General features: G+C 49.8%; 1 protein-coding gene across 1 annotated transcript; it reads left to right on the forward strand.

Moving 5' to 3' along the window:
* Nucleotides 1–6: 6 nt before the first annotated feature.
* Nucleotides 7–7,026, forward strand: NFU1 (NFU1 iron-sulfur cluster scaffold). The gene is made up of 8 exons (XM_039716579.1): nt 7–69; nt 1,858–1,964; nt 2,260–2,395; nt 2,895–2,961; nt 3,391–3,505; nt 3,703–3,766; nt 5,188–5,362; nt 5,855–7,026. Exons 1-8 carry the CDS (start codon nt 23–25, stop codon nt 5,900–5,902), a joined length of 759 nt encoding a protein of 252 aa, XP_039572513.1. The 5' UTR covers nt 7–22; the 3' UTR covers nt 5,903–7,026.
* Nucleotides 7,027–10,591: the final 3,565 nt, after the last annotated feature.

Raw genomic sequence — 10,591 nt, forward strand, 5'->3', positions numbered from 1 at the left:
AGCGGCCCCGGGGAGCGCCAAGATGGCGGCGGCGCGGCGGCTCTGCGCGGCGGCGGGGCTGGGCGGGCGGTAGGTGACCGCGGGGCCCGCGGCTCCCGCTGCCCCGGCACGGCTTTTTGCCGGAGGGAGCTCGGTTTATTCCCGATGGGGGGCCCCTCCCGCCCCTTCCCCACGCGGCTGGAAGGGAGCCGCGTCGCAGTTGGCGGCACTGCGACCTCCAGGGCGCTCCTTGCTCTTCCCCTTCCTTTCTCCACCGCGGACGGGGTGACGCTTCTTCCTGGAAGGCAGCGAGAGGCTGTTTCTCCTTCGCAGGCCTTCCACGCCGCAAGCTGGTAGCTCTCCCTGATACGCAGCCCCTGGGTGCTCAGCCCTGTGCACCCGGGGAGAACCGTGAGGGAAAATTCCGCATACACACGCTCAGGACCCTGCACTGAGGGGTAATTCCCCTCCCACCCGGCTCAGGACCCTGCACTGAGGGGTAATTCCCCTCACACCTGGCTCAGGACCCTGCTCTGAGGGGCAATTCCCCTCATACACACTCAGGATCCTGCTCCAAGGGGTAATTCCCCTCACCCCTGGTTCAGGACCCTGCATCGAGGGGTAATTCCCCTCACACCCGATCAGGACCTGCTCTGAGGGGTAATTCCCTTCATACACACTCAGGATCCTGCACTGAGGGATAATTCCCCTCACACCCCACTCAAAACCCTGCACTGAGGGATAATTCCCCACACACCCGGCTCAGGACCCTGCTCTGAGGGGTAATTCCCCTCATACACACTCAGGACCCTGCTCTGAGTGGTAATTCCCTTTATACACACTCAGGATCCTGCTCCAAGGGGTAATTCCCCTCATACACACTCAGGACCCTGCACTGAGGGATAATTCCCCTCACACACACTCAGGATCCTGCTCTCAGGGGTAATTCCCCTCACACTCAGGACACTGCAGCCGTGTGTAATTCCCCTCACATATGCTCAGGGTGCTGCAATGAGGGGTAATTCTGCACCCCCACATGTGCACAGGCAATGAGGAGCTGTTACACTCCTGTATGTTCAGGGCCATGAAGGAAGAGGAAATTCCTCCCCCACAACTGGCTCAAGATCAAGCAGTAAGGGGGAATTTAGAGGACCCTGTAGTGCTGGGCACACCTGCTCTGTGCTGAGCGCTGTAAAATGGGATATAATCATCATTAGCTAAAGGGAGCTTCCAGGGGACCTTCCTTACACATCCTGTTGTGGTTTCTACCTGCTCCAAAGCCCACAAAAGTAAGCAAATAACACGATTTAGACCTTTTCTGTATTCCTGTGTCCTGTGCTCATGTTCATTTCATGAGACAGAGCTTCTGTCCTGTTCCATGTTTGAGGCTGGGCCTCTCTGCAGTGATGTGTTCTGGTTTATGACCCCCAGAGAGAACCAGCCTCTTATTGAAGATAGGATTTACTGAGTTTATCAGTTTTCCTCTTGTGTAGCTGATAAGGAGGAGAGGAACTAGATAATAACTGATCATTAGTATGTAATAATTAGTCTGTGATGTGAGGTGGGTTTTGTTTTCATATTTTTGATGGAAACTTTGCTTTAAATACCCTGATGCCATTGGCTGTGCATACAGTTAGAGAAATCAGGTATTCACAGCTGTGAAACTGAAGCCTGTTACTCCATCACTCCATCTTGCTTTTCCTTTTTAATGTTTTTTCCTTTTTTCCCTGCTGCTCTGCCCTCTTTGTCTGACCCATGACACCACCCCAGGTGTGCCTTGCTGAGTCCCAGGGCAGCTAAAAGCATGTGCAATGCTCTCTCTTGGGGACAGAGCAAATGTGGAATTTGGAAATTGCTAGTAAAGTTATTTTTCTCTAGGTTCTGTCACATGCTGTTAAAAGATCATCGTGTGACAACTCGCCAGCCTTTCCACCAGCTTCTGCAAAAGAAACCATCTCTTCCCTCTGCAGCATGGCATCGTGCAGGTAAATACCAGCCCAAATGAACAGGTGAGCACGTTGTGGGTTCTTAGGTCCCGTGGCAATGCTGAAAATTTGCTTTTTAATAAATAAAAGTGAGCAAAAAAAGCAAAGCCAAGGTTCCTTTTGTCCTGCTGTCTCCTGTGAGATGATGAGCCCGTGCTCAGCAGTGTTCTTGTGGTCTGGGATCACCCTGGGCTTGCTGAGCAATCAATCAAGTCAAGTAATCAAGGACTTGACTTTCATTTAATCTCCTTAGGTTTGGTTATGTTACTTTTCTCCTTTGTTTTTGTCTTTGCAGTGAGAGGCATGTTTATTCAAACCCAGGACACACCAAATCCAAATAGCTTGAAGTTTATTCCAGGAAGGGAAGTGCTGGGGTCGAGGACTATGGAGTTTGCCACACCAGCTGCAGCCTACTGCTCACCTTTAGCAAGGTATTATTATTCCCTTTCAAATAGAATTTGGAATAAAAATTTCCAAAGAATTAACAGAAGCTCCCTGGAGGAGAGGGAGGAAAGAGAATGATTTAATTTATTTCAGATAGTTTTGTGCACTTGCATAATTCCATGGGTTAAGTCTTTTCAAAATCCAGTTGATTTAGTGATGCAAGTGCTCAGTGCACATACAACTGTTTCGGGTGGGTATTGTGAAACCACTTTTATAATTTTCCATTTGTGCTAAGATTTCTGATTCTTTCAGTCTTTGCATTTTTGATGTTTTCCAGTCTTCCAAGAGAATATATTTCCCCCCTGTAATTACAAAAACACTCTTACAGCCTTACACTGTATTTACTCCACGTTCACCAGAGTTTAATTTTTTTTTTCTGTAGATTAAATTGTTGGCTTAACCATATTGTTAATTGTTCAAATTAAAACTCAGTTTGTCAGATTGAGTGCATTTTTGCCCATTTTTCCCCCCTTGTGTCCTTAACAGACAGTTATTCCGGATTGAAGGAGTTAAAAGTGTTTTCTTTGGGCCAGACTTCATCACCATCACCAAGGTGAGCTGTGCTCAGAAATGAGCTGTGGAATGGTCACAGAGCAGATCCAGACAGGCACAGTGCAGTTCCAGAGAGGTGTCCACAAGTGCCTTTAATAGAAAACAAAATAAGTTTAGGGGATGATAAATTGGTAAATTCACACTCTCGAGTCTCTGAAAGAGTTGATAAAAATATCTGCCAAATAATAATGTCTTTTGGAGACTTTCACACCTTTTTAGCTTGCTTGGCTTGCAAACAAGGAGACCTTTCTTTGGCTGTCACAGCCTGAGTCTGACTGAACATCTTCGGCAAAGCCAGACTTGAGGGAACATAAAGTCCAGTCTGTGAGAGTCCATGATGGCATTTTTAATGTGAGAGCCTCTGTGCAACCTAGCAGCAGCAGGCAGGTACTCTTCATTCTTTTTCCTTCTCCTCTTCTGCTTCTCACAGGACAGTGAAGACCTGGATTGGAACTTACTGAAACCAGATATTTATGCAACCATAATGGATTTCTTTGCCTCTGGCTTACCTGTAGTTACTGATGAGGCACCCAGGACAGACACAGGTAAATCAAATCTTCAGGGGGAGGCCAAGTCTGCCTTTGGGTTTTGCTTTTGTGACATCCACAAGAGCCTCCACTTCTCCCTCAAAAAATCATGCAGGAGAATTTAAATTTAAAACATGTTAAGGTGAGCACAGGCAGGAGTTTGCAGCCTGGAATTCTCTCAGTGTTCTCACTTGCACATTTTTTCTTTTCCCAAGCTGCTTCAGAAGAAGATGATGAAGTTGTACTGATGATTAAGGAGCTGCTGGATACAAGAATCAGGTAGTTTATACTCCAGAGAAAGATTTCCTGGAAAATCCTGGCCCTCAATGGATTTTGGCCTTGCACTCTGCTGTGATTTTATTGGTGCCCTAACACAGCTTGAATTTAGAAACCAGAAACTGTACTTTTTTTTTTTTTTTAATATTTTTTTATTTAGCTGCTGCATTTAAACTGATATGTTATTTACAAGTTTCTTTATCTCAGACAGACACATGGTGCTGGTTAATTTTTTTGAAAAAGCAAGAAAAGTAGAAATAAACTGGAACATCTTTCCCAAACATTTGTGCTAAGTGTTGAAACCAGAAGCCAAGTACAATGTTGTATAAAGCTGTGACAGAAATGTTCATGCTCCTGCTGAGTACCTGGATGTTTAGTGTCAGTCCTTGATTTCCCAGGGCCTTTTGTAACAGGCATGGAGTTTCTGCCCAAAATTCTGCTTTTCCCACCTTTTCATTTCTTTAATTTCCTCCCCCTGCACCCATCAGTGCACCAAGAAGCTGCTGATGAGAATATCAGCAGTGGTGTATCTTCCTTCATTTTTTAGCAGGGTATTCTCAGAAATTATCCATCAACCAGGCTACACACAGAGCATTTATTGTCCAGCAGATCAAAATTAAATGCAGAGCAGTTGTCAGAAGGTGCAGGATGGGGGCAATGTACATCTGAAAGGTCCTGTAGTGTGTCAAAAAGTTAATTCAAATAAGAAAAATGGAATTTTAAATCATGATCTTTGGCTTCCTGGAATGGAGATAATTTGCTGTGGTGAGTTTATAAATGTGTCAGGTTCACAGATTTTTCTGTGAGGACTGTAGCTCTTAGAGTTATTTTGGAAATCAGTATAAAGGGCTTCTGTTTGAGTAACTTGATGGTTTTAACTTGGTCTGGAAAAATGTTGCTATGGGGACAGAGCTGCAATGCTGGGCATTTGTGAGGGAGAGAGGCTGCAGAAATGCTCGTGGCACTGGGGTGAGCTTATCAGGAGCTGCTTCCTTCACCCCTGAGCAGGATTGAGCTTTTCTAGTTGGGGCTGTTTTCTGTCCTGTGTGAATGGTGGAGAACTGTGTATTTATTTATGGAAGCAGGGCTCCTTATCACAGGTGACAGCTGTGCTGCACCCTGGGGGACACGCCCCTGAGGAATTTATTGGCACAACTGAGGACACCGGGCTGCCTGTGCAGCTGAGCTCTGCCCCAGGGTGCTCACTGTACCCTAAAACCTCACTGCCTACAGAAAAGGTTTCTATGTTAGATAGCCCAGCAGAGCAGGAGTTGGAAATGTGAACCAGTGGCTGCAGAGAAACAGTGCCTAAATCCCTGTGCCTTCACAGTTATTGTAAATATTAAATACTGCTTTCCTGAGGGTTTCTGGAAGGATCCCTGTCTCAGCTCATGGGCTTTAAGTGGAATGTTGTGTTCCCTCAGGCCCACCGTGCAGGAAGATGGTGGTGATGTTATCTACAAAGGCTTTGAGGATGGCATTGTGCAGCTGAAGCTGCAGGGGTCGTGCACCAGCTGCCCCAGCTCCCTCATCACCCTCAAGAGTGGCATACAGAACATGCTCCAGTTCTACATCCCTGAGGTGGAAGGCGTTGAGCAGGTGGGCTGGGAGACATTGAGGTTTTCTTTTGTGGGGAAAAGGAGATCTTTGTCCCTTTCCAGTGGGGGCAGGTTGGAAAACCAGGGGTGTGTGGGTGCAGGCTTCCCAAGTCAGCTGCAGAGCTCTGCAGGGTCCTGTGCCCAGGGCTGGACACACTTGCTGATACCCTTGTGCTTGGGTGACTTGATGTGATAAAAAGCAACGAGCTTTGTCCCCTGAAATGCAGATTCTTTGGGTTTCTCATGGAATATCTGATCTCTGGAGCCATTTGGTGGCCTTTGTGGTAGCTTGACCAGCTCCTGTAATTAAAGCTCATTTCCTCCTGGCATTTTGGATTGCCAGTTTTTCTTACCTTCCTCCTGAGCCCGTTGTTGTTCAGTGGTGTGGAATAACTGCTGCTCTCCTTGGGCCCAGCAGGGATTTAATGTAATAAATCCTGCAGGACTGAGAGCTTAACCTGTTTATCTAAACTACTTCTGGATTTGATTTCAGGTTGTTGACGACGATGATGACGTGGGGAAAGAAGCAAATTCTACTTGAGCTTCATCATCTGTGGCCAAATAAACATTTACCTCCTGCTGCATGTGAACCATCTTTGTGCTGAGGAGCAACCAAATCTGCCTTGTCAGAAAAACAGTTGTAGCTACTGTGAGAGTGCACCATCAGTTCAAGCAGTTCATCCACTCATTTATTAAATGCCCTGGATTACCAAAAGATTCTTCTGCCATGTCTTTAGAAAGAAATGGTGGGCTCAGAAAACAGTGATGTGTTTCTTTTTTGGTTTTGTTTTTTTCTTCATACAGAAACTTCAGTACTGAAAAAAAGAGAAGGCAGAAGTTCCTTGGCTTTTTTTGTGCAATAACAATATTAAATGTTTATTCTCCCAACTTGTGGGACTGACAGGACTGTCTGCCCTTACTCTGTAAATGGGAGCTTCAGGAATGTTAATTTTATCAAGTCTTGTTAAAAAGCTGCTGATTCCTATCAATTTTTTTGTGTGTGTGAAAGATAACCTATAATATCAACTGTTCATTTTGGGGGATGTAACACTGCCATGGCTTGTGGGAAGTTACCTCCTTGCTCATTACCACTGTGCAAACCATAGCAACAGAAACAAAAAAACCATGTTATAAAAATCATACCTTCTAAAGCAAATGTTAGAAAAGAATGATCCTTATCAGCTTCAGTAAGTAGACTAATGAGCTCGTTTAGCAGTAAAATCGTTCAGGCACCATGCAGCAGCTGATTTCCCAGCCCTGGGAGGAAGGTGCAGTGCTGGAGGCTGCCTGTGCAGGGTGCCAGGGGCAAGGAGGGCTGTGTTTGGCTGCTCCTGCCACATCCTGTTTGCCTTGTGTGTGGCAGAGCAGGGCTCCTTGCAGTCCTGCACGCCACGGCACAGCAGTGTTTGCTGTTCTGACGTTGGAACACGTAAATGGGGCTTTGCAAGGAGCTCTGTTTACTTTTGTGTGTGGGAATGATTTCTTCCTGGTGCCCGGCTCTGTGACCAGGAATTCTGTTCCTTTTTGCTGCCACCACGGAGCTGAGTTTGTGGTCCTCGTTTGGCTTATGATTGACTTGACAGCTTCTGATGTGTTCCCCTCTTTCAGCCCTTGCCAGTGTGATTATTCCACTGATAAAGTCCCTAAACAGGATCAGTTCAGCTGGTGGAGAATCTCCTCTATAGCACCACATCAGCATCTGGTAACCATACACTGCCTATTGGTAGAAATTTGAAAATAAAGATTTTAGCTAAATATTTCTTCAGCTTTCAATAATAACCCGCAGTTGTTTGAATGTGGAAATCGGTGTGAAATTACCATGTTTTCTTTGACTCTCTGATGAAGTACTCGGTGCTGTTGATGACAGAATTCCCTGCTGCAGGGCAGGGAAGGAAAGCCGGGGGCAGGGTGAGATTGGAGGGGAGCAGCACTGCTGTGCCTGCTACTGGGAATGTGTTCCTGCCCTTCAAACCCTCCAGGGCTCTGTGCCTTCTGATGGGAATGTGTTCCTGCCCCTCAAACCCTCCAGGGCTCTGTGCCTGCTGCAGGGTGTGTGTTCCTGCCCCTTCCAGGGCTCTGTTCCTCTGCAGGCTGTGTGTTCCTGCCCCCCACACCTTCCAGGGCTCTGTGCCTGCTGCAGGCTGTGTGTTCCTGCCCCTCACACCTTCCAGGGCTCAGCGCTTCCCTGCTCCTGGGAGATCAGCTCCCACTGCAGAGGGGCACTCGCCTGCCGGCTGCAAATCGGGGTGTGAAGTAATTTTCCCAAGTGACGAGGGGATGGAGCGCTGAGAGTCCCGGGATCCCCGCCGGGCTTGTCCCGGTGTGTCCTCGCCGTGGAACAAAGGGGGCTGCGGGCTGGCTGCAGGCTTCTCATGTCCCTGAGATCCGGTGACCTCCTCCTCTCTGCTCCGTGCCCAGCCAGGTTCTGGCAGCAAGCTCAAAATACCGTTCTTTTATGTGTCCTGACGTTGTGGGTTGTGCTTTTAAAGGAAATAGTTGTGTGTTGACATTTTAGTGTAATATAAAGTTGAATGAATGGTATTTCTCTCGAGGCATTGCTCCCTTTTGCAGCCTTAGGCTTTAATAAGTTTCCAAGCAGGGTTTGATGGCGGTGGCTGCGGACAGACAGCATCACTGAGCCCTCCAGCTGCACGGATGTCACGCCTTGGTCACTTGCGCCCGTCCCAGTTTGCTTTGCAGATTCATCTTAATGCTTTCTTTCTCTTGCCTGTGAATGGGTGCTGTTATAGAGCAGGGCTGGGGAAGGGTGGAACCAGGCAGCCTGGCTGGCCGCTGGTCCCCTGCCCTAGCCCGGAGCAGCCTTGGTTCCTCACCCGGTGATACACTGAGTGCTGCGGGAGAGCCTGGGGCTGATCCCGTGGGTGCTGCTCCTGCCTGGCCTCAGTGGGATTTACCGGGGGAACACCTCCCCTCCGCTGCCCGGGGCTGGGAAATACCGGGAAGGGTCCGGGGAAAGGGGATACACTGGTCTGGGGCTGGGAATTACCGGGAAGGGAATGGGAAAAGGGATACCCCGGTCTGGGGCTGGGAATTACCGGGAGGGGTCTAGGAATGGGAATACCCTGGTCTGGGGCTGGGAAATACCGGGAAGGGTCCGAGGAAAGGGGATACCCCGGTCTGGGGTTGGGAATTACCGGGAAAGGTCTGAGAACGGGAATACCCCGGTCTGGGGTTGGGAATTACCGGGAAGGGTCTGGGAAAAGAGATACCCCTGTATGGGGTTGGGAATTCCGGAGAAGGGTTTAGGAACGAGCATCCCCCGGTCTGGGGCTGGGAATTACCGGGAAAGGACTGGGAACGGGCATCCCCCGGTCTGGGGTTGGGAATTACCGGGAAAGGACTGGGAACGGGCATCCCCCGATCTGGGGCTGGGAATCACCGGGAAGGATCCGGGACCGGTCTCCCCCCGGCCGGGGTCAGGGGGCCGGGAACCCCATCCCGGCGTGCCGGGGGTGTTTCCGCCGCTCGTGCCCCGCTCCGTCCGCCCGGCCCCCGCGGCGGACGCGGCCCCGGCAGCGGCTGCCACGTCCCGGGGCGGCCCGGGCGGGCGCTGTGAGGCCGCGGCCGGGCGGGGACGGCGGGCACGGCCGGGCCGGCTGTGGAGAGAGGCGGCCCGGCCCCGTTATCCCGGCTGCGGGGAGGCGGCTCGCACACCGTCAATTCGCTTAAAGGGCGAATTGCCGGCAGAGCGTGGGGATGTGAGGCGGCGGACAAAGGGCCGTGCCCCGTGCCGTGCCCTGGGGTTGCCTCAGGGCCGGGGGAATCCGGCGTGGCCCCGGCGGGCAGGGCCGGAGGGGAGCGGCGCTCCGGCGGCGCTGCCGGCCGTGCCCTGCTGCTGCCGGCCGTGTCCTGCTGCTGCCGGCCGTGCCCTGCTGCTGCCGGAGGCACCACTCCCACCCGGCTGCCGGTGCGGTTTCTCAGGCGTTGCTGGTGCCGGTAATTTCCGCAGCTCGGGCCGGGCTGGCTCGGTGTGTGGGTCCGGCCTGGCCCGGCTGTGGGCCGCTTCTGGTTCTGGTTCTCCTCTCCTTCCACTCCGCTTCCCATGGCACTGCAGCCACCCTGCCCCATCCTTCACACGCAGGAATGTCATTTATTTATCCTTTTATCCCGCTCTCTTCCTGTTTTCCCATGGAAATCTATGCAACAGCAATCTCTTGGATTTTAATATTTTCTTTCCACACTACCTTCTCTTCTTTTTTTTCCCCCCTCCCCCCATGTATTTTTGTGTGCAAAATCACGCTGTCAGCGAGACTGTGTGTTTTACACTTAATGTGCAAGTTGCCATTTCTCTCATTGTTTTTGTGGGATGGAACCGGCGTTGCCTTCAAGCTGTCAAGCTGTGGAGAATCAGAGACTCATACCTCAGCTCACATTTAACACCGTGTTAATTCGTGTTGAAAGTACAAAGCGGAGCAAAGCTAAGAATAGAAAGGATAATTATTATTATAAATAGCTTGCTGCGAGAATAGAGGTGGTTTTGGTGCCTCTTGCTTGCCGTATTTGAGGTCCAGCCTTTGAAATGTGCAATATTAACATTGTGCTCTTTGTCTTTCCTGCTCTGAAAACACAGGGCAGTTCCTCAGCTGGGCTCAGGATTTAACGTGTTTTTGATACAAGTGAAGTTCTTCTTGGATATTGAAACATTTTATGGAAAGAGTGAGAAAAGCACTGGGGATTATTGTCTCTGCTGCAGAGGGTTGCTCTGGGATGTATCCTGGAGTGAGAGAGCTGCTGGTTTGTCTGGAGCAGGGTCTGATTTCCCAGGGCTTCAAACACAACATTTCTGTCATGGAATTGTGGCTGGGGATGTCCTGCCACCCACCTTCAGAGTTCTATCCAATTCACACAGAAAGGTTAAGATGAATTTTAAAAGAAACAAATGTGACAATGGTGCTGTTGTTACCTGAATTCTCAGACACCTCAGTCTGAAGGGATTCCACCTTCCAGACTGGAATTACCAACGCGGTGATTTCAGCCTGATGTTGAAGTTTGTCACCTTACAAAATCTGGTGGGCTGCTGCTGCTGGACAGGTGAGGGAAAGGAGCCTCCCAGTGCCTTGGAGCCTGCCATGAGCACTTTTGGATGTGCTGGGGGTTTGTTTGTAACAGTCCCAGTGAAAAACAGGGTTTGTGCTTGGTTGTGTGTTAGACACCTGCAGTCTGAACACCTGGCCAGGTGTGAGCTGGGTGTGCTTTGGTCCGAGTGGTA

Source organism: Passer montanus, unplaced genomic scaffold (assembly GCF_014805655.1).
Source record: "Passer montanus isolate IOZ18808 unplaced genomic scaffold, ASM1480565v1 scaffold101, whole genome shotgun sequence".
Lineage (NCBI taxonomy): Eukaryota > Metazoa > Chordata > Aves > Passeriformes > Passeridae > Passer > Passer montanus.

Coding starts and splice junctions, on each gene's coding strand:
- NFU1 (XM_039716579.1), top strand. CDS start 23: ATGGCGGCGGCGCGGCGGCTCTGCGCGGCGGCGGGGCTGGGCGGGCG. Junction 1,965..2,259: donor TGCAGCATGGCATCGTGCAG/GTAAATACCAGC, acceptor TTGTCTTTGCAG/TGAGAGGCATGTTTATTCAA. Junction 2,962..3,390: donor ACTTCATCACCATCACCAAG/GTGAGCTGTGCT, acceptor TGCTTCTCACAG/GACAGTGAAGACCTGGATTG.